Source organism: Papilio machaon, chromosome 13 (genome assembly GCF_912999745.1).
Source record: "Papilio machaon chromosome 13, ilPapMach1.1, whole genome shotgun sequence".
Lineage (NCBI taxonomy): Eukaryota > Metazoa > Arthropoda > Insecta > Lepidoptera > Papilionidae > Papilio > Papilio machaon.
Window position 1 is genome coordinate 6,086,324 of NC_059998.1, and position 20,241 is coordinate 6,106,564.

The window sequence follows — 20,241 nt, forward strand, 5'->3', positions numbered from 1 at the left end:
AAGACAGGCGTCAAGTTTAAGCAATTCCGTATTTCGTTTGATGAGTGTGGTGCTAGAGTCCTAATTTTAGTCCTCTTTCCCTTCCCACCATTTTCCTATTAGGATAGGATGGGAAGGGGAAGTGGATTTAGCGGAACAGGGGACGTATAGGAAGGGGAAATATCCTCTTTCTTTGCATCCTTTTCTCCGTTGATTAAAGTTTATGGGCAATGGTCGTTATGTTAGCAAATTCAGGTGGCCGTTTATTTGTTTTTCACCTTTTGTTTAGAAAAATAAAACATGTAGCGTTTTATTCAAACTGTGACTCTAATGCGATGTTTTAGTTCAAAAACTATTACTATCTCTATTCTTCGACGAGTGTTAGAGGGATGGTAATATCTTAACACAGATGTAAATGAGATTAGACGTTAGGGGGTGTGGTTTGTGTCAGTGGGGGGGCGGTAACGTGCGCGTGCGGCTGTATAGAACAATACACAGGGGGATTTCCACCACGCGCTGTATTCAACCACCTCGTCCGCGCTCACAGGAACGATGCTGAAAATAATTTATATCAACAAATGTTTTTTTTATTATTTATAGAGCTTTAATTAATTATCATGAAAATTTAATAATGTGACTCCATAATTATTTTGACAAAAATTGTTTCGGGAATTTTATAAAGAAAACAATGTAATACAACTTACGTACTCCAACATGAATGCTAGAAAAAAAATAAACGAAAAATAATCACCTTAAGTCGTTAAAAAGATACCATTTAGGTTCATTATCCTTGTTGACTTGTATGTACGCGACTAAATTCTTAGGGTTGTCTTCCACGCACACAACCGCCGCGGACAGAGTATATTCTTCTTCTGACCGAGTCTTGTATTTCTTCTTCTGCTTGTTTACGTCTAGACGGTTTATTTCCGTGCTTAAATCCTTCTAGAAATAAAGCTTCAAATTGTACTTCATACATTGCTGGTTGTGAACGACCTATAGTAGGGGAAGCGAAGCGGAGTTTTTGGGATTTTCTCGAGCGTAGGTAGTTAAAGGGGGAACGTTGAACCCACTCAAGTAGTCCCACCATAAATAGTACTCTCCATATAGGGCCGCTTTAAAATGGTCTAGCTCATCAGTTTAAAGCAGTGTGAGTTAATTACCTATAGAAAAGTCTAAAATACTCTTATCTGACAATTTGCACGTTACATAAGAAAATGTGTCACAAAGTTGCAAGAAAAACGTCACCTTTGACGTTTTAGAGCGCGATAAAATTTGAAATGATTTTTTTACGCTATCTTTTCCGCAAACTCTTCTACGTTTAGAAAATTGAGGTATAGATTTATTAATATACAGGAATATTTTACCTTATCATTAATAGCAACATCGCCATCCGATTGTTGTCTGATCACAAGATGGTGTGGCAACACACAATTAGATTCCTGCGGACTCTTGGCTGATCCACTTTGAGATGATGTCGGTCTGGGAAGAAAAAAAAATGGTCAAAAACAGAAATTGCTCTTTATTTACTAAATATTTGTTTTTAATTAAATAAGAAAATGATTTACTTGTCCGGATGTTTAAAGCGACATCCGGCGCGTGCGCAGTGCACTCCGTAACGACACGGCTTGCCGGTGCTCACTTTCTTAGAAGCGTCCACCTGAAAGTTTAATATATAATAAACTAGCTTTTACCCGCGACTTCGTTCGCGCGGAATAAAAAAAATGCACACAAGATAAAAAAGTTCCTATATCCGTCTCCTAGTTCTAAGCTACCTCCTCATCAATTTTCAGCTAAATCAGTTCGACCGATCTTGAGTTATAAATAGTTTAACTAACACGACTTTCTTTTATATAATACTAGCTTTTACCAGCGACTCCGTCCGCGCGGATCAAAAAATAGAAAACGGGGTAAAAATTATCCTATGTCCTTTTCCTGGTTCTAAGCTACCTGCCCACCAATTTTCAGTCAAATCGATTCAGCCGTTCTTGAGTTATAAATGGTGTAACTAACACGACTTTCTTTTATATATAGATATAGATAATAAGTTTATACAGGTTTTGCTTGCTTTAAATCTCATTAATACTATAAATACGAAAGTTTAGTTGGATGGATGTTAAAAGGTATCTCCAGAACGGCTCAATTTATCTTAAATTTGGCATAGATATAGAACATAGTCTGGAAAAATACATAAGCTACTCTATTAGGTTTTTTTTTTAATTCCGCGCGGACGATGTCGCGGACTACATCTAGTATACAATATATACATCTGTATTATACAAATTTTTACCTCCTTTGTTACTCCTTTTGACCAATAAGCTTTCTCATGAGGCGTCACACCGCCACAGTTGATAGCCAATATTGGTGGTAACCTGAAAAAACAACCATCTAAAAGTGGAATACCTAATAGGAAATTAAATTACTCCTAGATTCTTACAATTTAATTAATAGATAAAGTTTTTGATACCAGAAATCAAAGAGCACCAAAGAAACATGGCCGATTTTGATAGGTAAAGTCTAATTTGATTCATATTCCCGTATTATTATGTACAAGTTGGGTCTTAGTTTTAATCCGACTAACAAGAGGGTAATGTTTTTCGCTCGTATATAACTTTTTATCCATATGGGTTGTATGTATGTATTCCTTTGACTCCTAAGAGCTTAAACGGTGTTGATGAACAATATTGATAATCAACAATTTAAAATCTATGTCCCCTTGGTTTGTTGTAATGGCGGACTATACTGTGATTGTGCTGTGTTGATTCTGTTAAGAATAATGGTACCAAATAAAACAGTTACTTAACATTTATGTTCCTCTTATTTATACACTACCAATATCTGCTCTAATAAACGACTATACCAATTTAATCGAGTGAGGTGTCAATCAAGCATTCGCTTTTTTTAATTTAAAACTAAATAAAAACAGTTATTTTCTATGACCTGGTGAGTCGTCCGCGCTGCGCGGTAGGAGTGAACCGCGAGCAGGTATCGCACCAGGCGGGCGTGCTGCGCCGCGCCGACAGCGACGCCTGCACCAGCTCCGCGAACCCCCCGCCCGCACCCACCGCGCCCCCACCACCCGCTGCACCCGCCGCACCCCCTGCGCCCACCGGCTGGGCCTCCCCGTATTGTAGCAGGCACGCCAGTGTCACCGACTCGCGCTCCTCCTGGTGTTTGTAATGCGGTAATCTTTAGCCACCTAATATTGCGATAAACAAATCAACGGATGTTTCCTGTTGGGCCGTTCGACATATTTCAATCAACGTTCAATCGACCTAATGGAATTTTATTTATTCTATGCACTCAATACAATGGTAAATGAAACAGATCAGTAGGTCGATGGGAAAAAAATCCTATTGGGCCTATTGTTCGATAGGCCGATTGGCCCAACGGGAAACATCCATATTAACTCGTCTAGTCGGTTCTATCAGTATGAAAAACCTACTTAAAATGACACACAAACATGACATAAGATAGCTTCAGTCCGACAAGGAACTAACTTATGAACTGCTGTAGATAAGTTTGTCGAATCATATTCACTTAACACTACGCAATCAGCTTGCTAGTTTGACTTAAGACTTAAATATAAGACTATATTAAACTATGTATACTCACCTCTTTGTTGCATTTTAGACATCTATTTAGCTGATGTCTACCGATCGCGAACAACTGCGAGATCTCAGACTCCTCGCGTTCCACAGAACGATTGTTTGAGAATGTCTGCTCGCTGAGTTTTATTTGTTCAATTCCGTTTTTAACTAAAAATCACGTTGTTTACTAAATTAGAAATTCTACGCATATCTAACAAAAAAAATAGACAAAAAAAAGACCAAATTATCCTTATAGGTATTTTAATAGGTCACATTTGCGACTTGATCAAAATCCAACAACGTACGTAACATTGTAACGGCGGGCATTTTTTTTTAGTTTCACAGCCTCATAATTGCTTACCTATTTTCAAATGTCGATTATATATTTAATGTAATAATTTCAATCGAACGTCGTTACAATGTTACGTCAGTGAACTCTTTTTCTTTTTAAACGCTAAGGATGTTACAAAAAATGGTACGAAAAACATGAATATTACATGAAAACTGAATTGAATCGATTCATTCACTTGAATCGATGTTTTTAAACATCTCACATCACTATGAAATTAAAATTGACATATCAAATGTGACCTATTAAATAGACACCTATATGACATGAAATTTTAAGCTTAAATTCTTAGAAATTCTGGATATTTGACAAACCTTCCTTTGTTATTTTTGCTGAGTCCGTTTCTTTTTCATCATCATCAAAGTCGGCAACAAACTCTAATTTAGTATATTGGAATGCCTCTTTATAAGGTCCGTTTAATACTGCTTGCATCTTAGTATTTACACGACCTTTAGGCGGACTAGTTTTACTGAGTTTGGCCAATTCCTTTTCTTTCTTACGCGTCTCTAATATTTCTGAATGTATTTGATGCAAGATAAAACGATTCCAACTCTACAAAAAGAAAAAAAGTTACGTAAATTATAAATTTTTATAATTAGTTGTTAATTTTGTATTATTTTAGAACGAATTTCGTGACGTCATCGGCAATATGTCATGTTACAACCGTGCACTATTCATATGTTTTGTGGTTTTGTGACGTCATTGGTGTTAGGTGTCATGTTATCGCTCACGTATACATCGGTGAAAAATCAATTGACGCACAAAAATACGTGCTAAATTATAGCTCTTATAATAATTTGACAGCATTCTACCCTGCGTTTCAATAACCCTTAACCACAGACAAGCTAAACAATTTTAACAACATAACTGACAAAGCGTAAAGACTTAGAGATTCCTGTATAAACTTAATTTAGGTATACCTGAATAAGTGCCAGTAAATCAGGTCTGGGGTCAGTAGTGTCTGTAAGTATTAGACCAAGTGCAGCCGCCTCGGGCACAGTACGGAACGCACGCAGGAAGTTATTTGCCTGACATGCCACGCCATTAGACGTGTCTAACATGCGGAATAGGAAGCCTGAAATTTATATTATATTGTCGATATCTACAACACAACTACTCTTGTAACCTAGAGGGGTAGGCAGAGACTAGAGGATTCCATTTGAAGTGGTCGCCTCTTCCACATTCATACATCTACGAATAAACTCTTATTTGCAATGAGTTACTATAGACCAGGGATTCCCAAACTATTTTGGACAAGTGACCCCCTTTTCCAAAATGAACTGTTACCTCAGACCCCCACATGGCCAAATTACCTACTTTAAAGATCAATTATTGTTATTATTATTTTTTTTTCATTCTGACTTAGGACAATAGAAGAAGACAGAGTGAGAATAAGCAATACTATAAGTTCGATATCCTTTAGGTCATAAGTGAAACTAATTTAAAAATAGCACACTAGCGCCCTCCTGACAATGTCTAAAAAGTGTCACAAGATCGAGACAAGATTTTATGTCATGTACTATGCCTATGTAGATTTTAGATATTTTCTGACAGAACTAACTGCGAAAGCATCGACTTTATGACCGAGTCAGATATCCTGGTAATATAATTGAAATGAAACCGGTCTGAAAAACAGTCTCCCGAATACAAAAAAAAAATCACATTCATAAAAAAACAATTTTTTGTTGGAATTGCAGATTTCTAACGACTTTACACGGATCGAGATGTTTAAAGATTTGTATTTGAAAAGTATTAGTTCATTTCATTCGATTAAAAATGAAAGCAAATGTATTTAAAAAGTTAAAAATATAATAAACTTACCCAATTCACAGCTTAGACAGAACTCTTTAGCACAAGTGTGCGCCAAAAGAGTAGCTTTTAATGGCGGAATATAATACAATACCTGAGGAGAAACATGAAACAAAGATTAAAAGCAACACTCAAAACTTACTAACTAAACTAAGCAACAATAACAACATTACTAACGCCTATGACCCAGAAGGGTAGGCAGAGACTACGGACCATTAGAAACGATTCTAACACATATATTTTTATAAAAAAAAATAGCCTAAATTGCTCCCGCATTTATAAACTACCTTCTAGTTAAAGTCCCGTCGAAATCGGTCCAGCCGTTTTAATAATTACCCGGAACAATCGCGAACTTGCTGACAGACAGACAGAAAAACAACCCAAATATATTAATCACTAGCTGTTTCCCGCGAATGTACGCGCGGAATTAAAAAAAACTTATTTAATAGCCTACACGTTCTTCCTGACTATGTTCTACATTTATGTAAAATTTCAGTGAGATCCGTTTAGAAGTTGTGGAGATACCTTCAAATATTCATCCATCCATCCATCTTAACATTCGCATTTATAATATTAGTAAAATATAAATTACCTGCAGCATTGGATTACAATAAGAATTAGGTATTGTAGCCTCCAAACCAGGTAGTTTAGTTTTATTATAATTTTCCAATTCCTCGTTCGATCCATGTTTATTATAATGGAGATCCAACTGTTATAATAAAGGTTAGAATTAAAAAATATATATAACTAGCTTTTACCCGCGACTCCGTCCAAGCGGAATAAAAAAAAATTCACACAAGATAAAAAAGTTCCTATGTCCGTCTCCTAGTTCTAAGCTACCTCCCCATCAATTTTCAGCTAAATCAGTTCGACCGATCTTGAGTTATAAATAGTGTACCTAACACGACTTTCTTTTATATATATAGATATAGAAGATATCTAGATAAAAATTAATTTTAATTTTACTACCTTCTGATAATGTTCAGGAATAGGCAATGTGCTGCATTTATTTTCATATTGTTTAACAACACTTAAATCTTCCAAAGTATCTGATATATAAGGCATCTGAAATTTAATATAATTATTAATTCAAAAGCTACATAAAGAAAAATAGCTATCCCGTCCTTGCATACCTGATTCCTTCTTGTTGTCTTCGGATTGGGAGCATAACCAATGGGTCCTTTCATCTTCATTGTAGAAAGTAATTCGGGATCAATTGGTTTCGGTTTTCTAAATAATTAAATTAGATTAATTATATGTAACTATATTAAGGGCAATATCTAATATATAAAATTCTCGTGTCACAGTTTTCGTTCCCGTACTCCTCCGAAACGGCTCGACCGATTCTCATGAAATTTTGTGAACATATTCAGTAGGTCTGAGAATCGGACATCTATTTTTCATAACCCCCCCCCCCCCCCCATTTAGTTTTTTTTTTTTTTACTGCGTGCGGACGGAGTCGCGGGCGACAGCTAGTATAATAATAAAAAAATATAATATCGCATCAATGTTCACACAAGTATAATAAATAACTTTCGTTTAATTGACAGGAGGGTATTGTGTTAAGTCTAATATACATTGTTTGTAACCGCCTGTGGTCTAAATTAATTGACCGATATTAAAAAATAATATGTCATTAGATCAGTATTCTTTCCTATATTGTCATAAAAGTAAAATCCAGTCCAAATTAACAGAAATTTGCTAGAAAATGATGTATTAGGTAAAGATTCTTATACAATAACATATGAGTTTTATAATAAATCTGACCTGTAAGCTTTTTTAAAGAATTCCGGTGGTAATTCATTACACCATTTACCATTCGTCAGTTCTGGTAATTTGACAGAAGAAAACTTGAAATTTTTGTCTTTCAAACTAGCCGTTGGCAAAGTTGGTAATTGATCTGCGAATTCTGTTTCTCTGTGAATTATGGAAAAAAGGACCAAATGAAAATATTGATTTTATTTGTCTATATTACTAGTAACAAATTATATTTTATTCAAGGGTTTGAATTATAAATAGTAAATAAAATGATACAAAAAAAATTTTTTTTTTTCACCACTAGTTTTCAGAGAAATTTCAAAACTTATATTTTTTTAATTTCCTTAGTATTACATCGTAAGAGCGTCGGTAGCTCAGGGGTTAAACACTTGACTTGCAATGTGTTCGAATCTCGCCATGTACCAATGTGTTTTTCGAGTTTAGAAATACATATGAGCCGCTCAGTGCACACATCGATTAACTCCATAAAACAAAAAGTTGAGAAACGCGATGATGTAATGTATATTGTTTTTTAAAATTCCTCTGATAATATGAATTCAAATATATAATGTAGAATGCATAATTGCAGATATAGCTTTCATCTAACGGTGTATAAAATTAATAAGAAAGAATAGCCAACAAACAATCGTCAGTAATGTTACCGTTTTAAGGTGACTGGTGGAGTTAATCGATTTGGCAACTGAAAAAAGTAATAAAGTTAAATTAAGTCTTTACATTTTTAAGTTTTTTACTACAGAAAAAGTTTGTTATTATACATTTTTATCACAGCTTTTCCATAAAAATGTATGTTGGCAGTTCTGTTGTAATATAATTTTTGTAATTAATTCATAGCAGTTTTATGTTAGCGGCATTATTCTTTGGGATGATTCAGCAATATTATAAATAATTTCTTCATCAGCTGTATGCGAGGATTCGTCATTTCGATTTGTTGACAAGTTCTTATAGTAGTAGTAGTAGTAGTTTACCGAAGCGATTTTGTTACGAATATTATTGAGAGGGAGAGAGCATCTTTCGCTGTTTACAAACAAATAAGCGTCGATGCACCGCCAGAACAGATACAGCGTTACCGAAACGATTTATACATTAAAGTATGGAGTTAATCGAAATGGCTTCTGAAATAAATTACTTATTATTCATAGGCCAAAAAAAATTTGCCATTTAAAGGTGCTAATCTTTATTATTCAGGAAAGTTATTATAAATATAGAAAGTTATGACTTTACCAAGGGCTTTGACACTTTGACGCTTTAAGATTTTTCAAAAAGTGGAGTTGATCGATGTGTGCACTGAGCGGCTCATATGTACATTTATCCGATGTTCTTACGATGAAGGAAAACATCGTGATGCTGCACATATCTGAGAAGAAATTTAAAGATATGTGTGAAGTCAACTCGCATTGGACCAGCATGGTTGACTATGGCCTAGTCACCACTAAATTAGGGTAGGCTCCGAGCCCCTCATAGGGGACTTATATATATATGTGTGTGTTTTAATTACTGTAGAATTTAACAGCTGAGAACTAACCTAGAGAAGTTATTGAAGACTGGTTCATTGTTTTGTCGCGGTGAGAACAGATGCAGATGACCTCCTTGATCACCAAACACTAAAGCCTGGCTCGTTGCTGACACATCCATTACACTCATAGAACTTTGAGTGTCCACCTTTAGTAATACAACAGGTTTTACTAAACATTCCAATACCACACAAACCTTATGTTTTAATTAAAACATTCTTTTTCCTTTCCCACCATTTTCTTATAGGAAAGGGAAATGGGAAAGTGGCTTTGATGGAGGACTCCTCGATTAAAGGTAGGCAACGTAATTGCAATTGCAGATTTCTACGGGTAGTGGTTGCTTCACTGTTTCACCAAATAAAATATGAACATGTGAAAGAGTGTATTTCTCTAGGCAACATTTAGTCAAGAGTAAAAGTTTGAGTAATTTAAGAAACCTATTAATTTTTGAAACGCAGCAATTTTTACTCGACAGCGAAAGTAAATCAATTAGAACAAAACATATTCATAAGGTAAGAAACAAAAAGTAAAATACCATTAAATAATAACGTTGTTTTTTACAGCCAAATCACTCATCAACATTTCTACGACCCCATCGAATAATCCTGTAACGCACTTTTACCGGGTTTTTGCTTTTCCGTCGAATTCGGCATCTAAAAGTCCTATTACACGTTGTGATTTTTTTTATATTCTTAATGTTAATGACAGACATAAAAAGTCATTATTGAAACAGATTTTTTTTATTTCCGGTATTATAATTTTTCCTTCATAGCACAGAATACGCCCGGAATACATGAATGAAAATTAAATACAATGAAGCTATAAAAATTAGCTTTGTTTTGGTATGTAAAAGATTCTTGTACAATAATTATTGATGAAGTTATTAAAGAAATACGGTTGTTTGCTTCTCCTGAAAAATTTGATTTTTCCTATTACGGGGTTATTCGGTGGGGCGTCGATATTATCAACCTTCTCAATGACACATTCACAGTGGAAGTCAATGCTTATATCTTACCTGGAAGACAGACTGCTTCTCCTGCGGGGCATTAACATGCAGCAACGCGACATGTCCATCCCCTGACAGTGCCACCGCACGGCCAGAGAAGGCAGGTAGGAAATGTAGCAACAGTGGTGCAGCAGCTGTATGTATGGACCTTGCTCGGTCAACTGTAGATGTACCCTTGAGGCAACGTAAGTCCCATACTACTACATATGGCTCAGCTACTGCCACACCTCCAGCTCTGAAAATTATTGAATACTGTCTATATATCTAATGATCAATATACTTTGGAAGTAGTCACTTGGCAACATATAGTAAATTTTTATCTATACATCCATAGGCGTTGTAGTTTTTTTAACTATTTATTCCACATTATTTAGTCATACACATATTAAATAATTCGATGGCTCAGGGTCTAAGCACTTGACTTGTTTGCAGGTTCAGGGTTAGAATCCCGCCATGTACCAATGTGTTTTTCGATTTAAATATTTACATTTATCCGAAGTTCTTACAGTGACCGGACATCGTGATGTAACCTGCATATATCCAAGAAGATAACTGTGAAGTCAATCAACCCCAAACTGAGGGTATGCTCTGAGCCCCTCAGTGGGGACGTAATGAGCTAATGATGAATTAAATGCAAAATAATTAAAGAGATTAAAAATTATTCTACATTCTCAAAGTAATGCAAACAAAACATAATGCGAGATTTCAATACTAATATTTTTGCTGCATTCAACTAAAATCTTATTTTTTTTTCCAAAACAGATACACAAAAATAAGTCAAATGTTACTTATACATACGATTGTGTGAATCCACATGATATAAGCAGGTCTCCTTGCATATCCATATCAGACAAAGAATTAGCATGAGCTCTGAAAGTGTGTTCAGCCGCATTCGGAGTCCTAAGATCACGAAGTGACACTTGCCCGTTTGCGCTGCCACACGCCAAAAGAGTAGCACCACCACTACGCATCACTACACAACCATCTTCTTTTATAGGCTGGAATAAATATAAACAGTACAAGCTTTCGTCCTAGACTCCATCTACACAGAATAAAAAAAAAATGTGTGTCTATGTGTTATTCTAGAATGTGTTTTACATCTATACCAAATATCATTGAGATCCATTTAGCAAACATATTAGGAAAATTAAATAGCCTAGGTAAATAATAACATTGTAGTGGTAAATAGTACCCTTAGCAATTACTAGAGGTTCCTTTTGCCACTATTAAATAAGGTTTATTAAATCCCACCCCATGCAAGTGGGATAAGGCCAGGGAGATGATGTTTTGGCAGTATTAATCAAGAGTATTATTAAAAAGTTCGTCCAACTTACTATAACAGTTTCTGTCATTTTTGTTACATCAAACTCCAATAATTTATTTTGATGACCTCCCATCATAAGTTTTGTTGGATTGACTTGTAACAAACATTGCATATCGGTCATATTTGTTGATCTGTAAGTGAAGAATAAATGTAGTAAAAATTACGATAAGCTGAAATAAATATGATTTTTGCCTCTTTTTATTTACATCTCTGTTTGTTCAGAGATTATTAGAGGGATTACATTGTTTTATAAAATAATTTTGACATCAGAAATATGCCTTATTAATACTGTTTTGATTGAATTTTTTACCTGTACGTATGTTTCGGTATTCCTCTACGTATTTGATGACGGAGAGTTGTTTTTGTCAGTGCATAAATACCTATTTCATCTGTTACTATGTCCCTAACTTCTTCTGAATCGTGTATTTGAAAAGATGTATATTTCTGCATACCGGGACCATAATATGATGTAACATGACCCTAAGAAATGAAGTCAATGTATTTTTAAAGATTAAGAAAGTGTAGATTTATACTTTAAAAAATTACATTAAAACAAATTGTATGTATGAAGAATCCAGTTATTATTTAATATATTTGGAAGAAACAATCATTCTGTTGAATAGAATCATTGTGTTTTTTTAATGAGTACTGTGTTTCACTTACACCTTGGTTTCCCATCCATATCAATTCTTCATGTTTATCAAACACCACAGCAGACACTCCAAATCTATCCCCTCCGTCCACCAAAACACTACTCCGCACCTCATATTCCCCTTCCTTTGTTGGTACGAGGAATTGTTGCGAATAATCACTTGCGTATTCCTCTGGTCATCAAAAACATTACGAAATAGATATTAGAAGTTCTTGGGTAAAGAAAGAAATAAAATCGGCACTATTGTGACCGGCGAAACTTTTGGAGAAAATTATCTTTGCTATATTTTGATTGTATACTAACCAGTCAACAGATGTTCGGATTGCAAACAATGATCCGAATAATGATATTCCATGATTGAGAATTATTACTCTGAACGATTTTATGTTTAGTTTATATTACTAACATGTCAGGAAATGTTTATTTATATTTTTTAACCATTAAAATATTAAATGAATTTTCAAAGCTTTCAGTACATAAGAGGAATGGCGTAAATTTTCATCTGTCAAAACAACGCTTTATGGCAAGTATATCGGTATACGTCATTTACGTGTCAATTTAGGGTTGCCCAAATAAAATATTAAACTTAAAGGAATAGCGGTCGACAATTATTTTTTAAATCAAGACAAATTAACTTTCATTAGATACTTTAGGTTTATGTTTTCGGGGTTGACTCGATACAAATCTTGTAGAACTTTATTTACCATTAGATCCCGACTATTCGTGGTCAATAAAAACTTACTACGTTCTATAACGTAAGGATCAAAACTATAACACATTAGATGTCGATACCGGTGCGTCGTGTCTCATTTGCAAAGTTCTATTGACTAAATTATGATCAAGACCACGGATGAGAACTTCTTCGATCAAAACTTTTGCCTAATGCAAAAGCTTTGATCACTTTGATATCTATGATTTGATTAAAGTATAGTATTTTAAACCTAGGTCCAAAATAAGGAGGTCTTTTTTTTCATACTATTACATGTTTGTAAGCACGGGCTCTCTTGCAAAACTAAGGAAAAACAAAAATCCAATAAATTATTTAATCAGCTTATTTTCAGTGCAAACTTAGTAGTTACATGTTTTGTAACAATGAAATAAAGCAATAATCATGGAATATTTTTCTTATTAATAAATAAATATATTTTCCTTCTTATTTATATCAATAACTATCCAGTAGCTGTTATTGGAACAAAGTGTTGGTAATAACTCTTTGTAAATTCTGTCATAAGATCAGGCATGGCTTCTGGTAATGTTGTTATGTGTCGTGCCGGGCTCCCTGAATATCTAGCAAATGAAGGTACAACTGTTTCTGCTGGCAACACTGAATTGTCCTCAATCATACAGCAGTCTTTTAATACACATCTGCGGCCCTATAAAATAAATTCACTTAATTATTAAACTGAAAACACAATGTGATATTATTTTATAAGAAAGAATTGATATTTGTAATTTTAAGTCTAATACAGAAATGAGGATTAAGTCATTAAATTTCCGTATTATCTGCTGCCCTCAACTTTGTCAAAACTATCATGCTTGGCTGTTCCTGTGGTCAGCCAGCCATGACCTACATACATAAATTTATTATTTATACATTACTATCTGCATAGATATAAGAAATAGAGGTGCATACAGTACTACAGTATCTCTTTAACCCTATTGAGTCAAATTCTCCAGTATGTGGAAAAAGGCCATTCCTGATGATCCCTCAAATCTTGAATAATTTGGTGTTTGTAACTCAAACAAAATGTTATTTTCCTTCAGGAGTACATTTTATACAATAACTCATATTTCTTAAGTAAGTCAAAAATTTGTACTCTGTCAAATACATCATATCTCAAATTTATTGTTGTATTCTCAATAAATGGAAATTTTTTGCATTTCCTTTGACATTCAAGGTATAAACATTTTACTGTATTTTCTGAAGTATGTTTATTCACTTACTATGACCACATTTTTCCCAATATATACATAGGAGCCAACAACTGCTGCATTTACAACTGTATTTTCACCAACAAATACATGGTCACCCATTTGAAGTGGGAAGAATGCCACTCTGTAATAAAAAACAATTTAACTTAAATTACCATGGGAAAAAACAGTTGACAATTAATAAAAATAAATAAGCCTCTTTAACTTTATGTCTATAAACTTAGGAAGAATATAATTCAAATAAACTTACAAACTCACCGGCAAAAACATTATTACATCAACAACAATATCAGTTGTATGAGAATTTGAGAAACAAACTTAAACTTGTAAATGGCCATATATGCACAAAATTATTTACCCTTTGCTAAATTTCTTGAATGGAGGACGTATGACAGATCCTTTACTTATGATGCAAAACCTGCCAATTTTAACATTCGCCAGATCTCCTCTTATAATGGCATCACTTTGTACAATAACTTTCCCATGTAAAACGATGTTCTGAGATCCGCAGAGAACTGTTTGCCGACTAACTTTATTCCCAGATGCCTAAAAAACAATAAGACCAACCTTTATGAAGCGATTTGAATTGAAATTATAAAACTTAATAGATATCTGCTAACAGTTTCAACGTATTCCGATTTATTGTAATAAGTATCTTGGAGCTCCATTACTGATATTAGATTTAAAGGATTTGTTTAATAAAACTCTTTATACGGTACGCCCAAATATAGCATTAATAATTTTTCATTTGATTTGATTTGTCAATGTCAATGTTACAGTGACAATCGCTGGGAATGGTTGAAATATTATGCCCAAAAACTATTGCACAGAAAGATTTGAAAGCTAAGAGAAAATTAATTTCTTAATAAAATTATTCTTGATAAATCCTATTTTGAATATTATTATTATTAAGATTAATAGCCACTGTAAGATTCACTGTGATTAAAATTTTAGATAAGCCGTAAGCCGAAAACACATTTTGCTTTGTCCAAATCAAGTTTAAAAAAATATCTATAAAAGCGGGAATTAAAACCGGTATTTCAAAATTTTTAACATTTTGAAATTGATAAAAGTTGCTAAATACATTGTGTTAATATAAACATTGTTCAATTAAATATAAATATATTTTGTTGAATTTTATTATAATTTAATCAATGGATCGATACGTGATCGATAGGGAACCGAGGCTTGGTAAATTTTATGATGTTGTATTTAAACATTCATATCGTGGAAAGTTACAAAAATCTTGTTATACAGTTAGTAGTACTTATGAGTTTTTTTTTTCGATTGCATTATTAAAAATCATCTTAAAACTTTTCAGGGAATCCACAGCCTAATCAAATGATTGCGTTGCCATCAACAAGTACGGATGGCAATAACACAGCTCTGTAAGTTATCTGAATTATTTTCTTACATTATTATGCATTTAACATGACGTGTTGAAGTGTTAGAGGCATGCTACCATATAGCCATCTTTAATTTTTGGGTCAATTGCTATTTTAATTAATCTAAGTGAAGGTTCTATATGTAAATTAACTTGGGTTATTTATATTTCATCTAACAAATTACTATATTTTGGTTCTCTTGTTACAAAATTAAAAGTTGTCTGAAACTTTCAGAGGCGAAAACCACGGCACTTATGAGCCGGTTTTCCCAAACGCACAACAAATAAATAATCCGAATATTGTAAGTAATATTTCTCGTTCTACGTATGATTTCTTTTTAACATTTAAACAGTCACGTTTTTTGGGTTAGTTACAAAAAATAGGACAGGTTCTAATTCTAATTACATTTTTAACATTTAGAGTATTTTTTACTTTCACATTTTGAGTGATATATTTCAAATTACTAATTGTTTTATCTGGAAATGCATGGGGAACGCTTTTATCCCTATTATCAGGAATATAATTGAAAATGAACGCCATCTAAATTTTATTTTAGTATTGTTTAGTTGTGCGTATTTATAAGCCTTGTTTTATTAATGGAATAGCTCACAATTCTATTTTAACATTGCCCTTAAAAATTTACCTCACATTTTCTACGTACTCAAATTGTTATTCTAATTATTCTGAAATTAAAAATATGGAATTCATACGAAATACTCGAGTCGTAGCTCTTGGACAAAAAGATCCAAAAAAACTTAATTGCCTTGTTTTAAACTCACCAGGGCTTCTTTTTTTTTAATTCTTTTTCCATCTCAGCAAAGCCTCGAAAACTCCTAACATTTTAATTAAGGTTACTTCAACGTCAAAGGGACGTTGAGTTTGTGGCTGAAGCTGAGGTATTGTTTTAAGAACAAGGGATTAACTTTGTTGTTTGCTTAATCATTTTGTTTTGTATATTTTTAAATATTTTTTTCTTTCACATAAAACATTCCTTCGTAGATAATTCAAAATCCTGGACAAATTCAGTCTGGAATCGATCCTCAGTATTTAGCATCGTATCGTGGAAGTAGCAATTTTTTAGCAGGTACCATTTTATAGTAATTTAGAAAGAAATGATCAATGTACAAACAACGATAAACCATGAATTAGAATTGGCCAGTTTCAAAACAATTTGCCCGCGTTATATTAAATAAATTTGTTCTGAAAAATCTATTTTTGAGACCTTTGTATTCAAAATAAAATGACGAATTTCATGATTAAATTTTGCATTAGTCTTTTCTTTCTTTTTTTTTACTTTCTTAATATCCAAGAAAGCTCTTGATGATTAATAATATATAAGTTAAACATGAATATCAGAAATAATATTTCATAACTGAGACTAGTAGTAATACGTAAACAATATACATGTCTAAGTCATGATAAATAAAACAAAATAACTAGCATATTTTTATTCGCTACTGAAAAGGACAACAGCAAAACCAGGGTCAACATTTAATCCCAATGCGAAGAGATATTCATGAGCCGCAGTACATTCAAGGTCAACAAAACAATCCAGATCAACAACAAATTCATGGGCAATTGTACGTGCATGGACAACAACAAATTCCTGGGCAACAGTACTTGCATGGACAACAACAAATTCATGGGCAACCGTACATGCGTATGCAACAACAAATTCATGGGCAACAACAAATTCATGGGCAACCGTACATGCGTATGCAACAACAAATTCATGGGCAACCGTACATGCGTATGCAACAACAAATTCATGGGCAACCGTACATGCGTATGCAACAACAAATTCATGGGCAACCGTACATGCGTATGCAACAACAAATTCATGGGCAACCGTACATGCGTATGCAACAACAAATTCATGGGCAACCGTACATGCGTATGCAACAACAAATTCATGGGCAACCGTACATGCGTATGCAACAACAAATTCATGGGCAACAGTACATTCAACCTCAAGAAAATATTCAACCGCAAGCTTTTCAAGGTCAACAACGCTATCAAGCTGATCCAAATCTCCAGAATATTGTCCAAGAAACAACAGAGGCATTATTTTGCACTAAATACTTGAATAAAATTTTTACTGGTGCTGTCAAAACTACGAAGAAGTATGTCAATGAGCCGCTTTCTACTACAAAAGGTATTTATGTATTTTATTTCAATAGATCTTTTACTAACTTTGGCGGCTTCATACTTAAATGTCTTGGCGTTATAGAATATTTCACCTTAAGAATAAAATTATAAGCTTCTTGATTATTATTTTCTTTTATATTCCCTTTCGTAACTATTTATTTTTCTTTTGATTCTAAACAGACTCTTTCTATTTCTATGAACTAGTAATAATGACGTATTTCAGGAAAATCTCAAACGCAAGCTTATCAATCAAAACAGTTAAATTTTTCTGGTCATGCCTCAACTTCTACGACAAACGAAGAATCTAGTTTGCAAAATGTAGTTATGCCATTAAAAGGTAATATAGTGTCATAAAACTTCGTATACTTTAATAAAAAATAAACCGATAAAGTTCAGTTTTTTGCGATCTATTCATTGGGAGCTTAATGATATGCAATTTCATGTGAATTTTGATATTATAAAATAAATGTTTTTTAATAGTTTTTTTTTAATATTTCATCACTTTAGTATAGCAATTTACATATGCTAGATATTGTTTCATTTTTAGAAGTAAGGAGCAAGTCAACGGAGATTATTGTACCGGAAAATGAAGCTCAAAATTTGCGAAAAATGCGTTTAGATAAGCTTCAAGTATGTTCCTTATCCTTGAACTTTTAAAAAAATCTTTTTTCTTTAACCACAATCAGCTAGAAGTTTTGACGATTCTTAGTTTCCAAGAAGCATAATTATAAAACATTTGTATATTTTCAATACCAACTACTAGTTTAAACGTTGGATTTAGAAAATACTTGTGGTTTTTGGTTTAATATTACCTGCAGAGTGTGGTTTTAACGTTAATGTCACCTTCTTTTAACCTAGACGAAATGTGACCCTGTCTTGTAATTCATTTTTATAAAATCTAGAACTAAATAAACATTGACATTTTTCCTTTGTTCTATAACGCTTTTAACAAATAAGTAAAGTCATAAAAATAATAATAACAAATATTGTTTTTAGCAATGGGAAGCCTTTCATATTCTTTCATTTGTACAGCCTTTGATCTAAAATATAATATACGCGTGTTAGATTTGTTTACAATGTACAATTTGTTCAGGCGTTACATAAAAGCGGACCGCGAGCATTTTCCGGACCCGTGGAGAAAGTGCTCAAATGGCACAAGGTCCTAAAGGAAATAGGCGTTTTGATACTTTACGAAATTGTCGGTGAGTTATACACTCGTGACTATAATTTTGTACACACTTTTATTTTCAATGCACTTCAAGGAAATTGTTGTGTGTAATTAAACGGATTCTTTGTATAATTTCTATATATTTTTAGCGAAATGCTTAAGCGTGAGAAAGGGCAAACCTTGTGAGAAGATTTTAGTGATAAAAGATGAAAATGGACCGGCGATGGAAGTTGTGTACTATGAGATTGATTTTCTTTTACCTGAATTGATATTACCCTGTACAGTTAGGTAAGTGTTTGCTATTATAGAATGTAACGAAAAGATTATCTTATAGATATTTTCTCTGTTAAGACTTAGACATACCTTCGGCACTTGTTTCATACGTTACTAAATGTAGAAGTTTTTTTTTACAATTTCTGAATCAAATTTAAAAAATTAAAAAATCAAAAAAAAATTAAAAAAGAAGTACAAAAAAAATGATTTTATAATTTTATACTTGAGTATTGACTAGCTGTAGAACACAACTCCGTCTGCGCGGAATTAAAAAAAACTTTATAAGTATTCTATGTGTTCTTCCAGACTATGATCTACATCCGTGCCAAATTTCATAAAAATCCGTCCAGCCGTTCCGGAGATACCTTTAAACAATCATCCATCCATTTATCCATCTAAACTTTCGCATTTATAATATTAGAAAGATTATAGAATTATGTTTATATGTTTTGTAGTTTGTATGTATATATTGACGCTTGAAAGCGTAAACGCTGTAACCTCGAAAGTATGAACTTTACAGGAGAGCCAAAAAATGATAACTCGTGAGCTGATACGCCTACAAGCATGCGGTATTTAGCAATGTTGTGTAGTTTGTGCTAACATATAATAAAATCATTATGGTTTGATAATGGTTGAAATTATTAACGTGTGAAAAACAAATTCGCGATTTCAAGGGTTACAGCGTTTATGCTTTCCAGCGTCGATATATAAATATAACCACAAATTTAACCTTCTATATAGGCATAAGGTTTCAATTGCTTTTGACAACTTTCGCAGTTTTTCCTTCGTGTCAATAGTAATTAAGCCTTTTAATCGACAACTTAGATTAATTATGTGTAGGCCCTTAAATGAATTCACGTTGCACAGAGTGGTAGGTCGCATGATGTTGGGCACGTGTCGTCTGCAGGCGTTCAGTGTTCGCGCTGCGACCGGCGACGACATCACCACACTGCCGCGTCGTGCCGCCATCGCGCAACACCACGTCTCTAAACTAGCTAAGGAATATACTCAATAAATACTATTAGATATATAATATGTACTTGAATAACTATATATGGTACCCGGACCTAGTTTTGGTACTTCGGGTAGAAGAGTAATATTGTTACCGACGTGGCCAATCGAAATGCACATACTATAGTGTCAGTCAGTCAAAATTGTTAACTGATTTTTATTGTTTAAATTTACGTTAAAAATTGACAAATAATATTGTAGCTAGTATCCAATTGTAACTTTCTAAATTATCATTACGGAAAAATACTTGAATTATATAATTCTTGAGAATTGAAATGAAAAATGAAAATGAAAATCTTTATTATTGCACACAAAGTTTACAATATTC

At 33.4% G+C, this 20,241-nt stretch overlaps 3 protein-coding genes across 3 annotated transcripts; 1 reads left to right on the forward strand and 2 right to left on the reverse strand.

Annotated features, from left to right (window-relative positions):
* Positions 1-222: 222 nt before the first annotated feature.
* LOC106712018 (PAN2-PAN3 deadenylation complex catalytic subunit PAN2) lies at positions 223-12,469 on the reverse strand. The gene is made up of 21 exons (XM_045680490.1): positions 12,300-12,469; positions 12,008-12,168; positions 11,655-11,824; positions 11,355-11,475; positions 10,819-11,018; positions 10,030-10,255; positions 9,026-9,162; positions 7,492-7,641; positions 6,858-6,954; positions 6,694-6,789; positions 6,317-6,433; positions 5,737-5,818; positions 4,836-4,990; positions 4,230-4,467; positions 3,592-3,734; positions 2,917-3,143; positions 2,267-2,348; positions 1,545-1,636; positions 1,344-1,458; positions 731-921; positions 223-534 (listed from the first exon to the last, which is right to left on the reverse strand). Exons 1-21 carry the CDS (start codon positions 12,349-12,351, stop codon positions 408-410), a joined length of 2,979 nt encoding a protein of 992 aa, XP_045536446.1. The 5' UTR covers positions 12,352-12,469; the 3' UTR covers positions 223-407.
* A 631-nt stretch (positions 12,470-13,100) lies between these two features.
* LOC106713263 (dynactin subunit 5) lies at positions 13,101-14,705 on the reverse strand. The gene is made up of 4 exons (XM_045680659.1): positions 14,549-14,705; positions 14,287-14,474; positions 13,941-14,052; positions 13,101-13,369 (listed from the first exon to the last, which is right to left on the reverse strand). The coding sequence occupies exons 1-4, from the start codon at positions 14,594-14,596 to the stop codon at positions 13,166-13,168; spliced, it is 552 nt and encodes a 183-aa protein (XP_045536615.1). The 5' UTR covers positions 14,597-14,705; the 3' UTR covers positions 13,101-13,165.
* A 1,597-nt stretch (positions 14,706-16,302) lies between these two features.
* LOC106713262 (alpha/beta-gliadin MM1-like) lies at positions 16,303-19,973 on the forward strand. The gene is made up of 7 exons (XM_045680739.1): positions 16,303-16,397; positions 16,779-17,468; positions 17,685-17,798; positions 18,009-18,091; positions 18,555-18,663; positions 18,779-18,917; positions 19,770-19,973. Exons 2-7 carry the CDS (start codon positions 16,814-16,816, stop codon positions 19,915-19,917), a joined length of 1,248 nt encoding a protein of 415 aa, XP_045536695.1. The 5' UTR covers positions 16,303-16,397; positions 16,779-16,813; the 3' UTR covers positions 19,918-19,973.
* The last annotated feature ends 268 nt before the right edge of the window (positions 19,974-20,241 follow it).